At 31.6% G+C, this 17,152-nt stretch overlaps 2 protein-coding genes across 7 annotated transcripts; both read left to right on the forward strand.

Moving 5' to 3' along the window:
* Positions 1-5,528: 5,528 nt before the first annotated feature.
* On the forward strand, positions 5,529-9,966 carry LOC123212738 (multicopper oxidase LPR1-like). Its single transcript, XM_044631910.1, has 3 exons — positions 5,529-5,846; positions 8,197-9,654; positions 9,783-9,966. The coding sequence occupies exons 1-3, from the start codon at positions 5,619-5,621 to the stop codon at positions 9,834-9,836; spliced, it is 1,740 nt and encodes a 579-aa protein (XP_044487845.1). The 5' UTR covers positions 5,529-5,618; the 3' UTR covers positions 9,837-9,966.
* Positions 9,967-10,554: 588 nt separating this feature from the next.
* LOC123213018 (uncharacterized lipoprotein syc1174_c-like) lies at positions 10,555-16,129 on the forward strand. 6 transcript variants are annotated; one of them, XM_044632332.1, is made up of 10 exons: positions 10,557-10,744; positions 10,834-10,968; positions 11,791-11,955; positions 12,037-12,165; positions 12,584-12,760; positions 13,258-13,398; positions 14,016-14,201; positions 14,339-14,410; positions 15,016-15,182; positions 15,318-15,504. In XM_044632332.1, exons 1-9 carry the CDS (start codon positions 10,625-10,627, stop codon positions 15,178-15,180), a joined length of 1,290 nt encoding a protein of 429 aa, XP_044488267.1. In that variant the 5' UTR covers positions 10,557-10,624; the 3' UTR covers positions 15,181-15,182; positions 15,318-15,504. The 6 variants fall into 6 exon arrangements, with proteins under 6 accessions (XP_044488269.1, XP_044488267.1, XP_044488265.1 ...); XM_044632331.1 differs by lacking the exon at positions 15,318-15,504 and adding an exon at positions 15,849-16,129 and having other exon boundaries at positions 10,558-10,744; XM_044632330.1 differs by having other exon boundaries at positions 15,016-15,504.
* Positions 16,130-17,152: the final 1,023 nt, after the last annotated feature.

Below are 17,152 nucleotides of genomic sequence, written 5' to 3' on the forward strand. Positions count from 1 at the left end.
TAATTTTTTAAAACTTATTAAGAGTAAATAATATTTTCTAATAGTTTAAAAAATTATTATATTTACTTATTATATATTTGAAAAATATTATGATCTTAATAGGATTAAATTAAATTAAATTAGTATTTAAATTAAATAAATTTAAATTAAATTAAATTAAATTAAATTAGTTTTTAAATCCGAACCTATTTGGTTCTGATCCGATTGTAGTTGTGTGGAAAAAATCTCCACAGATTGGACTGGGATTTGACCCCACCCATCGATAAAGGTGTGGTTGTGAATTAATATTAAAATTCCCTAGGCAGAACTATAGATGAATTACAAGGAAACACATGGAACAAAAACAACAGTGCCTTTTTGAAAAAGCCAAAGGGCTCTTTCCCATCTATAGTATACCCTTTTTATAAGTTTTTTCTAGTTAATTTTAAAAATTTTATTTACTAATTTATAAATTATTAAAATTAATTAAGTCTATTAATTATATATATATTTTTTAAAACTCTGAAAATAAATAATTTTTTCTGATCTAAATTTTAAAAAATAACATTTCCCCTCTAAGATTTTCAATTTTTAGATTCAAATTTTCGGTGTCGTTTTCTTCCTCTCTAATGATCTCCAAAGGATGCCTCTTCCTCTCCCACCCGACCTCGTCTTCATCATCAATCATGTTCAGGACAGTAGGCCGAAGGAGACTGTGTTGGAGAGGAAGAAATGTCGCTTGGAGGTCATCGGAGAGGAAGAAACGACGTCGAAAAATTAACTCTAAAAAATTGGAAACCCTAATGGGGAAAATGCTATTTTTTAAAACTTGGGTTGAGGGAAATTATTAGTTTTTAGAGTTTAAGGGAGAAAATAAAATCAAATTTAAGTTTATTTTTAATAATATAGATAAAATAATAATTTTATCCTTGAAACTGTTAATTTTTAATTTGTCATAATTAGATAAATGAGATTTTCAAAATTAATAGGAGAAAACTTGACAAAACTGTATACTTTGGGTGGACGTAGTTATTTGGCCTTTTGGAAAGTCCAATCCGGAAGCACTTTTGGTCAATAAACATGGTCCCGGTGTGTGGATTTTTTTTTTTATGTGTTTATTGGTTTTATTATTAATGTGAAACGTGTAGAATTGATGATAGGTGGTACAAGGATGTCGGTAAAGAAAGGGTTTAATTTGGGTAATATATTATTATCAAAAATAAAATATTATAAATAATTATTATATATAATAAAAGTTTATCAAGATATTATTTTATTTAAATATTTTTAAATATAATTTTTTAGAAATATTTTTTATATTTTTTATAATATTAATTAAAAATTATATTATTTTTATTCTAAAAAATTAATAAATAAAGATGAAAATATAACAAAATCAATATTCAGTTGACAATATTTTAATACTTAAAATAAAATTAGTAATTAAATTACTTTTTATATTATTTACTACATTATCATTAATAATAAAATATTATTACTTATCAACTAAATTAAGTAAAGTAATAAAAAATATATTATCAAAATAATTTTTTTATTTCTTGATTTGATTTATTGTTTAAAAACTTATATTCATTATTATGTTATCGGGTATTCTAGTGGGAATAAAATAAGATAAAGAGTTAATATAATGAAATGTTATATGGTGATGAACAGAGACAGTTTTGGAGGAGACCAAGTTATTCAATTAATGTTGCCTTGCTTGTTGAATAGACTGGCCAAGAATTTTGCGGATTTTGGCAACCATGTATGGCCTAGTTTGTGGCACATTAATGCATTATCTTCCATTACTTTTCTAAGCAAGATCTAAATATTCGCATCCCTGTCATCACTTTCACTTGCAAGCAATAGTCTTCTTCTTCTTATTAGTATTATTATTTTGGCCAAGAGACTTATTCCCACCCAAGGTTTATCCGTTAAGTATTGAAATGTTAAACTTTCATTAGTGAGTTGTTAAAATTAATAAAATCTATTAATTTTTAGGTAAAATTATTATTTAATCATTAATATTAAAAAATTTAATATTTTATATCATTTTTTCTCGTTAGTTTGAAAAATTAATAATTTTTCTAAGGATTAAGTTTTAAAAAATCACATTCCCCCTCCCTTGGGTTTCATTTTCAACCCATATTTCTCCGGTAACCAGAATTCAGTTGTGACCTCTCTTTCTTTGTTGCCTACGGTCTCTCTCTCGACGCAATCTCTTTTGGATCCTCCACTAGCTACCCTCCAGTGTCGTCTTTGAAGATTTTAGAGAAGAGGGAGGTCTAGAGAAGGGGGAGAAGGTGCAGTCCAATTGCCTGAGGGAGAGAGTGATTAAACAATGAACAATATTTTTCTTACAGTGGGGTTCAGCTGAGTTCAAGTTTGATTTAACTCAAATTCAGAGTTACATTTAGCGGTGGATATGCAATGGACTGAGCTCAAATATGCTCTAACTCGAGTTTGATTATAACAAAAAATTGTTCAGTTTAAGTTTATTGTCCAAAATAAAAAGTGACTCAAGTTTGACTCGAGTTCAATTTAAATTTATAACTCAAATCATAGATTTGAATTCATAACTTGGATCGATGGTTTATTAACAAAATAACATTGTTTTATCCGAATAATAGACAAAATCACTTATTAAAGTCATGAATTCGAACATAATTTAAACAATGAATTTAAACCACAAATTCAAGCTATAAATTTGAGTTGAACAAAACTATAAATTCGAATTACTAAATTGAGTCAAACTCCTTGACTTGGTTTAAAAAATTGATCAAATATTACAATTTGAATTCAAAATTAACAAATTCAAGTTAGAGCGAGTTGAGTCATCTTTCAAGACTGAGTTAATTAAGTTACTTTTGAGTTAAGTTGAGCCTTAATTTTATGAATTGTGCTCAACTCGAGCTAAAAAAATTTTAACTTGTTAATCTCAAGTCAATCTCGAATTAGCCTTTTTAAATTAAAACTGATTTCGAACATATCATTATTTGAACTTGATTTGGAACGAATCCAACCTTGAAGTAAAAGCATAGGGAAACCCACTAATATAAGAGCAATACTATGTGTACCCATTTTGGATACACAAATGTATACACACTCATATGTGTCATCATATGATTGGTTATTGTTTTATTCTTAATTCAAAATCATCCAATCACATGATGACACATATAAATGTGTACATATTTATGTACCCAAAATGGGTACACATAGTTTTATTGCTAATATAAATATTCGATAGTGTTTTATAAATTGATGAACATTGCAGATTCGACGATTCTTTAAAGACAGATGAGGCCATCCCTTTGCTTAATTTTTATGGTTGCTTTTTCATATTTTTATGTTCTCTCTTTGTGAGCCAACCTGTAATGTCGGCAACAAAGATAACGAAGCCTGCACTCCGATACAGGTAAAATTTTTAATTACAATCTTGCTCTAATTAAATGTTAATTAATTAGGTTTAAGCATAAGCTTGTTAGGCTTGTTGGTAGGTAAACATTATATTTATCAAAAGAAATCCATCCAATGTGAACATCTTACATTAACTAAAGTACTATTTTTTTATACTGGTAGATTATCTATAATATTATATGTATAAATGACGGATATTAACATACAGAAATGATAATTTTGATCTGAATTTAGGGTTTTTGACTTTCTCTGATCCTAACAGAGAGAGGATTCCCCAATATAATAGGGAAGGAGATGAAAATATGTGTGTCCCTTTCTTGTGTCGGCCTATCCTTGTTTTCGTCATTTTATATTAATATATTCACTTAAAATACTAACATATTCTTATAGTTTTAGATTATTTATGTTTTCTATATTTATTTATATTTTATTGTACATATAAAATGATTAACATATGTTATTTGTGACATTTAAAATAGTAAACTGATTTTAATTTTAGTTCAATTTTTTGTTTAAAATATTTATGTTGTATTTAAGGAACACAAGGAGAGAATTTTTTCTCGTAAATAAGGGATGGGAAAGGGGAATCCTTGTCATTTTTGTAACAGAGACAATGATTGATATTTCCTTTGAGGACATAGATGAGGAATAGGGTATTTAGTTCGGTCTCTCCCCATTGTCATCCCTACTAATAAATATAAACAAACTGATATATCATTATGTGATTGAATGTTATTTTATCTTTAATTCAAATTCGAATCTATGCTCAATTTGAACACATTGAATTTGAGCAAGAATTTTAGCTTGATAGCTTGAACCAAACTCAACTTATTTATCAGTAATATTATTATTTCGTTGATAATTTTTTGATAAAATTATACACTAATTTAAATAAACTCGAACTTAAATTAGACATTAAGAATTCATATTAATCTTTGTTTAGGTTTGATTTGATTTAAATCTACCCATGAAGGGATCTATGTGGAATTACCCTTTTCAATCTCAACAATTAGGGTTTACAATATAATTCTTGAAAGTTCGTATCATCCAATCCAATGATGCTCGTGATTCTTCCTATGTTCTCAATCGTTTTTTTTTTTTTTTTGTTAGGACGAGACTTTTCCCTGAAAATTTTATCTTTCGAAGAAAATTTATACAAGATTTAATGACATCCACAAAAGGATTTCTGCATATTAAGTACTGATGTAATTGAACTCTCGTTTCACTATCTTTCTTTTAGGAAGCATCCAAACCCACCATGGGAAAATAGACTAGCGCCTTATATGTTGTAAAGAGTAAATTACATGTCCCCACCCAAGGTTTGGCTTAACAGGGTTTCCACCTCTCAATATTAAAAGACATTAAAAAAACTTTATTAATGAATAAAAACTTGACATAATATTAGGAAGTGACTAGTTTATGGTTCAAAATTATCATATAATTTAAAATTAATAAAAATAAAATAAACCATTTAAATATCAAAATTACATGATAAATCATTTATTTTTCTTTCTTTTTGTCCTTTACACCGGATTTCAAACCATTGTTGATTTCATCTTCTTCCTCTTCTTTCATATTCCTTCATTCATCTTCGTTCTTTTTGATTGTTTAATCTATTTTAGTTTAATTAATGAATCGATCATCGATCGATTTAATGATGAATTGATTGATTTATCAATTAAACAATATCATTGACAACATCTTTCAATCGATCAATTTGGTTATTGTTGACTACAACTTAAAGTTGACTGAACAAGTGATAGCCTAAAGTCAACGACGGACAATGGTGAGATCTTGGAAATGGTGAAGAAGCTGTAATAACCTTATTGTTCCAAAATATTTTAAGGACTTATTTGTAAGTTCCTAATATTTAATGTTACATTGCGTGTTCAAAAATGTTTGGGTATGATCGGAAAGAGTTATTTTTACTTTTTCCAAATTTATAAATGACAAATTACTATTTTGCCTTGCACCATTATTTTTTTAAATATAGTTTGATTTACTGTTGAAAATGTTATTTATATTGTCTTGGGGCAAACAAATCTTTAGGTCAAACCTGGGTAGGAAATGTCATTTACTCTGTTATAAATAATAGTAAATAAATAATAAAAATCCATATAAAGCACAGGGACACACCCCTCTATCCAACCCCTTCTCTCTCTTCTCTCTTCTCTTTCTCTGTCGCCTCTCTTCATCTTCCTGCTGCATGCGGCCAATAAATGGCTTCTCAGCTGAGATTCTTTCTGCTTTATCTGACGTTCATAGCTTCTTCCTCTTCTTCAAGAGCAATCGCCTCAACGTGGAAGCAAAATGAGCCCATATCTCCATCCCAGTTGGAGATGTTCGTTGATGAGCTTCTGATTCTACCTAAAATCCAAGCTTTTGATCTTGTCAATGGCGTCCCCAAGCCAAAGCTTCTGAATATCGGCATGTTCAAGAAAAAATGGGTAACTATTTCTTTCTTAAGTTTCTTCTTGGTTTTTTTTTTTTTTCCTTTTTTATGTTTTTGTCTCTTTATATTTGCTTTGCTGGTTTAGATACTTTCCGAGGCCACTAGTTTGAACATGGCCTAGCAGTTTTCTCCATCATTTTTTATTTTATTTTTGTGGATATTTGTCCTTAAGTAATAACATAAATCCGTATTTTGAGCATATAATAATAAAATATTATTTTAATTTTAATTTAAAATTATTTAATTATATTAAAACATTTTAAATATATATATTTATATACTAAAAATAGATATATATAATTTTATTATTCATCTTTGGCCCCGAAGTTGAATACAAATAATGTTTTATATTTATTGGTAGTAAATAAATGGAAAATTGACTCATAATTTGTCCAATTAATTATAGATGATAACTTCAATGCAAACACCTAATCCAAACACAATTCGTTTGAGCTGTTTTAAAAACAAAACGGGTCATGTTATAACTAGTGTTTTTAGAACTAGATCAGATTGGTTGATTCACCTGATTCAATTAGCAATTAGAAACTGCTTTTTAATCCAATTCATTAATAATTGACTTTGATAGGAGACAATAGGTAGATATAGCCAAATCAAAAATTGAACTGATTAAACTATAAACCACTAAGGTAGTTGATTCGATTATCATTCTAATTTTTAGAACATTGGTTATACCACAATCCATTTGCCTCATTTTGACACAAAACAACATTTTTTTTTTTTTACATGTTTTTCATTTATACATTACTGGAGTTGACCTGATAAAGCATTTGTCGATGTCTTTTGACGTCGATCTAGGGCAGATGAAGACGAATAGTTTTCGTCTGTCTGAAGAGATGAAGACAACAGTTTGTCGGACAAAGACGAATCGTCTTCGTTTGACAAAAATGCATGTCGTCGCTTGAATATTGGTGGGAGAGGAAGATAAAAGTAAAGGCTGGTTGTTGGCTGGAACTGAGGTGATCATTAAGGAATGGAAAGAAAACCCGAGAGAAAAAATGGTCACTTTTCGAACTTTAAGTGGGGGAAAATAGTTAGTTTTTAAACCTGAAAGAAATGTGATGAATTTTCAATTTTTTAATATTTTTAGCTAAATAACATTTTTATTCCTAACTTTAACTATGAATTTTAACAAAAAAAAAAATAAGTATTTGGATTTTTGAAAAATAAAGAGTTGAAACTTAGGAAAAGGGAATAAATCCTTCGACCTTTGTGTAAAAAATACCCAATCTGAACTCATGTTTTTAAATGTGTTATATTAGGCATGTTAATGGGTTGTTTTATAAATTGTTAGTTTTAACAAACAATTGGGTATTGATGAGTACAAACAAAATGAAGTGTTATCATGTGATTGATATCATCCAATCATACGATGATATATTAGTTTGTTTGTTCCATTATACCCATGTAATATTACTATTTAATTATTAAGAAAGAGACACTAATAATTAGTCGTCTAATAGATAAGGATGGATTCAAAACGCATAGACTTAGTCTCAAAAATTCGTTCGACTCAATTTGATTTGGTTTATTTTTGAAATCAAACTGAATTCGAGTTAGAGGGAGAGTGGTTCAATCTAACTCATAAGTTAGGTAGATGATTTGATTTTATTCAAACTTATCACGTAACTCAATTCAAGTTATATCAAATAATTGTCAAAATAATATCGTTTTACTTATTTTTTGGTAAAATGTTGTCGTTTTATCAATAAACCATAAATTTAAGTCATAAATTCAAACTACATGTTTGAACTATAAACTCAAATTAAGCTTCAAACTTAGGGATATAATCAAACTCAAACTATTTTTAGGTTTGGTTTGAGTAACTCAAATTAAATTCAAATCAAATAATTTTTTATTTAAATCAAATTTGAGCAAAATCAAAAGTTGGGTTAATTCATATCCAACTTTGCTAGCAGAATCAAAAGTGACTAATAATTTACATTGCACGTGTAGATTAGGTAAGATATTATTCATGTTGACATCAAAAGAATATTAGTTGAGATTTTATTCAAAGTTAAAATTTTTTTCTCTTTTCCATTTTTTCCAATTCACCTATTAGTTGAGATATTATTCATGTTGACATCATAAGAATACACAAAAGTAACCGATAAATGTTTCTTTGACCCCCGTAAATTAAGTGTCTTACATGTTGGTCCAAGACTTTGTTTAAGCCTTCTCTAGATGTTAATTGGCTTATGGAGTGTGAGCGAACCTTCCCAATGTGTGGACAAAATTTTTCTGTAAAGTTGTAATATCTTTTAAGTGGGTCCTTTCAAATATTCCATTATTTGACTTTTTTTTATTAATTTTTATTATTTGTGCAGAAATTCCACAGAGATCTTCCTCCAACTCCTGTCTTCGCCTACGGTACATCGAAGCTGACAGCAAGTATCCCTGGTCCAACGATCGAAGCCCTTCATGGAATTGACACCTACGTGACGTGGCACAATCATCTCCCTTCAAAACACATTCTTCCTTGGGACCCCACTATCCCCACAGCCATTCCCTCCACCAAGAAGGGCGTTCCTACTGTGGTGCACCTCCATGGTGCTATCGATGAACCCGCAAGTGATGGCAATGCAAACGCATGGTTTACCGCTGGATTTGAAGAAAAGGGTCCCACCTGGGTTAAGACAACTTATCATTATCGTAACTTGCAACAGCCGGGGAATTTATGGTATCATGATCATGCCATGGGGTTGACACGTGTTAACTTATTGGCTGGATTGCTTGGTGCCTACATTATCCGTGATCGTCAAGTGGAGGCCCCACTTGGACTGCCTTGCGGTGAGGAATTTGACAGATCGCTGATTGTTTTTGATCGTAGCTTTCGTAAGGATGGTAAAATCTACATGAATTCCACTGGAAATAATCCCTCTATACATCCACAGTGGCAACCTGAATATTTCGGTGATGTTATCGTAGTGAATGGGAAGGCTTGGCCACGTATGGAAGTGCGACGTCGTAAATACAGATTCCGTATAATCAATGCCAGCAATGCTAGATTCTTTAGATTCTTCTTCACTAATGGTTTAGGATTCATCCACGTGGCATCTGATTCAGTGTATCTGGGAAAACCTGTCATGACCAATGAGACCCTAGTGGCCCCATCTGAAATTGCTGATGTGGTGGTTGACTTTTCAGAGTCAAACTCTGATATTGCCATTTTGGCAAATGATGCCCCGTTTCCTTACCCATCGGGAGACCCGGTTAATGATAATAATGGTAAGGTAATGAAATTTATCATAAAGAAAGAACACCAGGTTGACACATCACAGGTGCCTGATACATTGGTCAAATATCCACCACCTGATTTATCCAATATAGCACAAACACGGTATATTGCTATGTACGAGTATACGAGTGACATTGATGAGCCTACTCATCTTTACATCAACGGAAGATCATATGAACAACCAGCAACAGAGACACCTAAAGCTGGGACCAATGAGATTTGGAATGTGATTAATCTAACGGAGGATAATCACCCATTGCACATTCATTTGGGGTTGTTTGTGGTGTTGGATCAAACAGAGCTTGTTAACTTGGAGAAGTTCAAGACGTGCATGACAAAATGGAATGATGCGATCAAGTGCAACATAAGCAAGCACGCACGTGGCAAAAAGATAAAGGTGCCAACACATGAAATGGGGTGGAAGAATGTGTATAAAATTACACCCGGATACGTGACAAAAATACTAGTAAGATTTTCTTACATACATTCAAATGCATCGTATCCATTCGATGCAACTGCAGAGCCAGGCTACGTGTATCATTGCCACGTAAGCACTCTCTAATCTCTGTGCTTTTTTGGAATACCAATTAATCCACAAAAATTTAGAGATTTTTTATTTTCTATATATTTTTAAAGTGAATTTTTCTGATTTTATTCTGACCATTGGATGTGCAGATATTGGATCATGAAGACAATGTAATGATGAGGCCCCTCAAGTTCATCAAATAATTAGGGTAATGTTGTAATTTAATATGGTAATAGTTGTAATTTGAAACATTTGCAGACAGAATAATAGGTTGTTGTTTTATTACTATTTTAACCTTCCATTTTCAATAATTTAAGTAAATTTCTACCTTAAGTCCAACTCTAAATGTTCTAAATTCAAACTTAGATCCATCAAATCGGGTTTGAGTTGATGATTGTGTTTGTTTTTATAAAATAAATTGAGTTTAAGTCATTATGAACATTTAAGTTTAAATCGATATTATAATATTTTTAGTTCAATAGTTTGGTTTATTATTTAGATACTGTTTATTTTAAATATACAGTCTATTATGATTTTAATTCTGAGTTTTATAATCTAAAATATGTTTTGACGTTTATAATTTAAAATATAGACAGACATAATATTTTTCTCGAGCTTTGTGGATGTGAGATTTACTTAAGAGTATCATTAATATTAAATTATGTTTTATTCAACTTTGAGTCTTAACTCGATAATCTTAAATAAAATATTTTGAAATTCAAATCTAGGATTTATTCAAACTTGGTCATCTTAAATGAAATATTTTGAAATTCAAATATAGGAGTTATTCAAACTTGGTCGAAATCGAAATCTAACCATACTTAATAGAAGACTTAAAGGGACTCTCTCTAGGCAAAGCCCAATTGCAAGAGTTCACACAGCCCATAGACACATTAATGGCAAAAGCGTCAAAATGCCGACAAAATTCAAGAACTCGAAGATTGGAACTGGAATTATTTAATCCTCAGTAAAGAGTTGATTGCGCCAAAAAATGGCGCTCCATCTCAGCCGTCCACTTTCAGCCCTTCTCAATTTGAATGCGGTCTCCGCTAAATCACCACCGTCGACCAAATTCAAAATTTCCTGTTTCGCTTCTCACCAATCGAATAAGGTCAGCCATTCGTTCAATTTCTCAGCTCCTCGAACTGAAAATTGATTTAGTTATAATATTTTAGTTTGTTCTGACAATTGAGGATTCAGTGTAAGCGGGAGTACACGAGCGTGATGATAGTGCCGACAGGGGTAGGAGCCGCCATTGGTGGTTACGCCGGTGATGCTTTGCCTGTCGCTCGCGCTTTGTCCTCCGTCGTTGATTGCCTCATCACACATCCTAATGTATGTACACTATTTATCTCTATCATTTTTAAAGCTATGCCTTCAGTCACTGTGTGTGCTGTTAATTTACTTTGTGAAAATTTAATAAAACATCTCTCAGCATTTCTTAACAACTTGTACGTGTTATGCGATTTTTTATTTTTTTATGGGATGCTGTCATAGATAAATTACTATGAAATGATTGTGCATGAAGTATTATTTGTGTAAATTTTGCCAACATATTTGCATTATAAAATTGTGTCTACCAGTAAGAACTAATAGCTGAAGTTAGAGTAAATCAATTTGAGTAATACTAGACACAGTAGCAATGTGTCTAAACACAAGTACAAACTTTGATACGTTATCATGTCACTGAATATTATTTTATTCTAATTTTAAATCACTTAATTATATAATGATATATCAACATTTGTACTCAAGTTTGTATCTATTATTAGTTTATGAAATACGAGAACATTCTTGTTTTTAGTTAAAATAAAATAAACATTGACAACTTCAATGTCGGAAATATATTGAGTCTATAAATATAAAGATTGAAAACTGTATTACACAAAATTAATTAGCTTGTGTTAAGATTCAATCTACTACACTTATATACCACTCACTTATATTGTTTTTATTAAATGTGAAACTTTTTTTAGTCTTCAACGCCCTTCCTCAAGTTTAATTACTGGCTGTTAGGCCTATCGTTAGGTTGGGTGTATTGCCATTTGGTATTAGGATCACTTTAGACTGTTAGACTTGATGATTGATTTGATGGTTCTAATTATTTGATGATTGATCACCAAATGGCAACATTTAAGGGTATGGCTTTGCTTGTAGCAAACCTATGAGCATGCAGTATATATTTCACTCTGTAGAATGGCACAGGTGCTTAATGCTGCAATGCTCTACTGGCCCATGCCTAATGTGTTATATGTTGAAGGTTATGCTCTTGACCGGTTTGCTGAAGGATTATGGGCCCTAATGCCTATTCACCAAAACAAGGTATGTGTTACTCATCTACTGTGGGCCATATTTCTGCTTGTTCCTCAGCATACTTGTGTCATGAATTTTTTATTGAGGCAGGTGGGATTGGTTCTTGATGCTGGAATAGAGCCAGATCTCCGTTTGCGCCATTTACAAGTGGCTGATGCGGCTCGGGCTTCCCTTGGATTGCCCATTGTGGAATATATCATCACCGATACACCATTGAAGGTGCTCATTGTATTTAACTAAATTAACATTTTGGAGTAGAAATGGCATGCCAGTGCAATAAGAGGTTGGGCCATTTGGCTACTTGGTTTTTATTGTATATGACTGATTTTAAAGTTCAAAGTTGGAGTCAAGCAATTAGTGATTGATTGAAGGTTGTGTCACTTTATATGTTGTTGGATATCTTTGAACTTATTTTAAGTGTTGATTGTGCTTAATTTACTTCTTGCCTCCAATTTTGAAATGGATGCTTTTGTTGATTGTTTAGATTTTACTCTTTACAGATGGAATGTGGTGTTTTTACCTCTGTTGGGAGTTGACATGAATTTTAGTTTACCTGCAAAATATAGAAAAAATTAGGGAAAATGAGAGAAGATTAAAAATTGAATTCGCTGATTCTTGAAATTGAACAACTTTACAGGTAGAAAAATGGGTTGATCCAAAAACTGGGCAGTCAACAGGAAGGATCAGAAACCCCAATTCATTACTGCAAGCTGTGCAGACTTTAGTTGACCGAGCACAAGTGAATGCCATTGCAGTTGTGGGACGCTTCCCAGAAGATGATGTTGACGATGTTGATGATTATCGGCAAGGAATGGTGAGTTATGTTGAAATGTAACAGATTGAAGATGGAGGGGTATTTTAAGATTATTTATAGAACTTTTGGATTCAAATGTCATTGAAACAAAAGAGACGGTGATGCAGTTTATCTTCCATTTTTTTCCTTTTTCTTTTCATGTTGCCTTTTCAGCTAGTCATATTAATTAAGGTGGTCACTTGTACCTGAAGTAATCATAAAATTCCCATATACATTCCATTATCTCTACCGGAATTATGCTATACTCTTATTTACTTTCATAACTTTGTCTCAGTGATGAAGGATTTTTCCAGCTGTTTCAAGCTTTCAAGGGAAATGATTTAACCATTTCTTACACTTCCAAGACTGTGTTAAGCTGTATAATTGTTATGCTTCTATCTCAACGATATTGTTGACACTAAAAACACTAATTTGTATCTGTGCTAGCAGCTGCAGACAGATGTGTTATTTGGTTGTATGAAGTTTATATTATTCAACATTATATTCATATTTTGCAGGGAATAGATGTATTGGCCGGAGTGGAGGCTGTTATAAGCCATCTAGTGGTGAAGGAATTCCAGATTCCTTGTGCACATGCTCCTGCTTTATCTCCTCTTCCATTGACTCAATTCCTTAGCCCTAAATCAGCTGCTGAGGAGGTTTGTAAACTTGTTACTGAACTTACTGCCGCTGAGATTTAGGAGTGAATAACTCTTTTCTCCTTGCTCTTTCTGCATGTGTGCATGTTTGATGTGTTGAATCTATTCAGTGCGAAGTTTTTTCACCAATAATGTGATTATAAAGGGTGCATGATTACAAATGTGACACGTAACTTCATAATACTGCCACATTAACCTGTATAACATGTTTTGTCATTCACCCAGGTGGCTTATTTATCTTTTGACAACACTTTCCAAGTAATTATGGGTCTTCTGTTCGTATTAAAATATCTTTTAATAGCATAGAAGCATACAAATCATATATTAGTAATTTAACAAATGTGCATATTTTTGTGTTTTCTTTTCTGGCTAAAAAAAAAAAAAAAGAGTTAAAGCTGGAAAAACAGGACATGGTTGAAAAGAATATTTATGATACTTTCAGAAAAAAATAATATTAATACTAATAAAGAAAAGAAAATAATCTACTAAAGTACAATAACATGAATGAAATTTACCAACTATGTAATCATCCACCTGAGTTTACGTAGGGGCATGCATATGTTAGCTTGGCTTGTCTCTTATATGATATGTATTTAGGTCTGAATACTCTTTTACAGATAGGGTATACATTTTTGCCATGTGTACTAGCTGGGCTGAGTAACGCACCACAGTACTTGGCCAAGAGCTTTGAATCTTCGGGGAGTAGTTGCATATTGGCAAGTGATGTTGATAGTGTTGTTCTTCCCATTGATGCTTGTGGAGGAGATGGTGCTCTTGCTTTTGCAACCAGCAAAAGAAAAAAGGTGCACATTCAAAGACATTAACATACCATGCTTTTTTCTGCTCAATAACAAATTAATATTTGGCAATCAGTTCCATGTAATCACAGACATTGATTTTTTTATTGTGTGATTTCTTTGTTTTACATTTTGGTTCCCAGCCTCTTATAATTGCTGTAGAGGAAAATGAAACAGTTCTCAACGATACACCAGATAAATTTGGGATTGAAGTGGTATGTGTTGATTATTAGCAGCAATTATATCACAATTTCTCTGCTGTCCATGCATTTGTTTTTTAAGGAGTATTTAATTGAAAAAAGTAAATAAAAGAAAACATTTTTTTGGCACCATTGGAATTATTTTCTGACTCCTCTGTGTAAAACAAACTTAAGGCAGAAGTGAATTCTGTTTTCAATTTTTTTCTTTTTTGCAACAATTTGATTATGGATCCTTTAATCAATCGTGAGAAGCTATTTACCTGCTGTTACAAGTTTCTTTTGCTCTGGATTGGCTTAAATCATTGAAGTATATTCCCTCTATTATCTCTTTCTTTTAAAAAAGACCAAAAACCTATGTTATCATTCTCAAAAAAAGGAACTATTGTTTACAATATTTTGGCAAAAAACTGGTGCCATGTTATGTAGATTTCTGAAAAATCTGCAGAGTAATTTATATTGGAGTGGGCAATTATTAATTCACTTTCTCAGAAATTGAATAAATAAAATAAAGATGAGAGCCAAAAAAAAAAAAAAATTATTGCCTAACATCTTTGCAACTGTATGCTTCAATGGCAGCTGCAACCATTTGGTTATTGAGTGAAATGGAATCTCTCATGCAGGTCAAGGTTTCAAACTATTGGGAAGCTATAGGTGTTATTGCAGCACACAAAGCAGGATTAGATCCGCATTCTCTCCGAAAAGATAGAATCAGCAACATTAGCTGCACTTCTGGTATGCTGACAAATGGTACTGCAGTTTCTAGAGCCACGCCAATCACTCGATAGAAGTATGAGTTCTAATTTCTTTTTATTAAAGTTATAAAATCAAAATTATGATTTTTGATTCATTTCACACCAGGTGTTAGCACTTTTTTGTTTCTTTCTTCTTTTCTTAATCTGTCCATTATTTTCCTGGCGGTTAGAAATGAGGTCACTGAAGGTGTCATTCAATATTAGAAACAAAGCTCATGGTAAAACATATTGTCATGTCGAATCTGCTGATGAAAAAATATATTGATTGTTGGGTTGGTGAAACAGATGAAAGTGGGGACAACTTTTGATTCCAAATGCTTACCTTTAATCCAGAAAAAATCAGATTTGGTATCTTGATGAATTGATTGGTCATTTGAAGCTAGCATCGCTGACTTAGATGGGCATTATCTATTTCTAGTCATCATTATAATTTATAAGGTCGTTGAAAGCTTTTATTTAAAATTAATACTCTGTTCTATAACTTTGATGTGACCCAAAACAGAAATTCAATCCTGTGACTTCTTAATTAGGATATTCAGACGGGGTTTGCTTATCTCTTTAGACTTTTGTTAGTGAAGACTGTTTGTTACATAAGCTGCAATTATCTTATCCTTAGTGCACCTTTGAAAATTTTATACTTGTTTTCATTCATGAGTCGCAGATGTCATGGTGATTTGATGATCATAACATATTCTATGCAGTTGATGACTGAGATTTTATCATTCCTTGCTGAAAATCTATGAATGAACTGCACCAAATACTATCTTACACACTTGTAGAGTAGCTTCATCATAGCTTCGTAGAGCCAACTAACACTGATGATTCGTGCACGTAACTAATTACATAACGAGGCATTTGACTACTGTATTTACTTGCCATTATTTTTTCCTTGAGTTTGTTAAAATTTTCAACAAAGTTTAGAGCATCTGTAGATTGTCTATTGGTTCCTTTCTATTCTGTTACCTTCGTTATATTTTCCTTATTTCTGTTTTGTATGTTCATATAAAGATGATTAAAATGGGCATTAGAAAAGGCTAGAGATGGAGGAGCAGATTATATGCTTGAGATACGAAGCTCCTTTCTAGTCTCCAAAATGGGAATTCTTAAATTTTACCCCGTAAGGGACGTTATGATGTAGTAGGTAAGTATTTAAGAAAAAAGTAATCTTTTTGAAAAGACCAATGCTATATATATATATATATACACTTTGAATATATGAAATGAGTACATATATGTATCTAATCATATAAAGATACATTATTTATATATTCTTTTTATGTATTAAAAATATGTATATATAATTTTATTGTTTTGAAAAATGTTTTTATCATAACAAAGGAAACTCTTTTTGATGAATTTGACAAAGCTGATACCAAATTTAAAAGAGTGTCTCAAATCTACCACAAAGGCTGGAAACATTTGTACTCGAGGCTTTCACATTTTAGAAAGGCCAAATGATTATTTCTCACCCAAGTTTAACTGCTATTGCAAAAACATGTCGGTGAGGTTTGAAAAATTCAAAATCTCATCCATCTATTAAAAATTTTAGTTAGGGTTAAAAGTAAAACTATCTTTTAACCAAACTAAAGTTTTATTTCTTTGACCTTTTTCAGTTTAAAAATCAAAAATTTTTCCTTAGGGTTTGCAAATCAAGGTTAGAATCGTCGAAAATGGTTGTCTCCGATGGTGTTGGCTTTCCCTCTCGACTCAACTTTTCTTGTCAATCACTTTGATTTCCTCCAATGAAGTCGCCTACGTCGGTGGCTGGGAAGTGATCGACAAGAAAAGTTGAGTCGGGAGGGAGAGCCAATACCACCGGAGACAGCCATTTCCGACGATTTTGACCTTGATTTGTAAACTCTAGGGGGAAAATTTTGATTTTTCAAACTTTAGGTGGGGGTTGAATTGTGAGATTTTCAAGCTAAGGGGGGAGATGTAACAAAACTTTAGATTTTTAAAATTTTTTTATTAAATAACTATTTTGCCCCTAACCACAGTTATGATT

Source organism: Mangifera indica, chromosome 4 (assembly GCF_011075055.1).
Source record: "Mangifera indica cultivar Alphonso chromosome 4, CATAS_Mindica_2.1, whole genome shotgun sequence".
In the NCBI taxonomy this organism is placed as follows: domain Eukaryota; kingdom Viridiplantae; phylum Streptophyta; class Magnoliopsida; order Sapindales; family Anacardiaceae; genus Mangifera; species Mangifera indica.

Bases quoted from the DNA above. Each gene is read 5' to 3' on its own strand.
- LOC123212738 (XM_044631910.1), top strand. From the start codon at position 5,619: ATGGCTTCTCAGCTGAGATTCTTTCTGCTTTATCTGACGTTCATAGCT. The intron at 5,847-8,196 runs GTAACTATTTCT...TTATTTGTGCAG, and splicing joins GCATGTTCAAGAAAAAATGG to AAATTCCACAGAGATCTTCC. The intron at 9,655-9,782 runs GTAAGCACTCTC...TTGGATGTGCAG, and splicing joins GCTACGTGTATCATTGCCAC to ATATTGGATCATGAAGACAA.
- LOC123213018 (XM_044632330.1), top strand. From the start codon at position 10,625: ATGGCGCTCCATCTCAGCCGTCCACTTTCAGCCCTTCTCAATTTGAAT. The intron at 10,969-11,790 runs GTATGTACACTA...CTTTGCTTGTAG, and splicing joins GCCTCATCACACATCCTAAT to CAAACCTATGAGCATGCAGT. The intron at 11,956-12,036 runs GTATGTGTTACT...TTATTGAGGCAG, and splicing joins TGCCTATTCACCAAAACAAG to GTGGGATTGGTTCTTGATGC.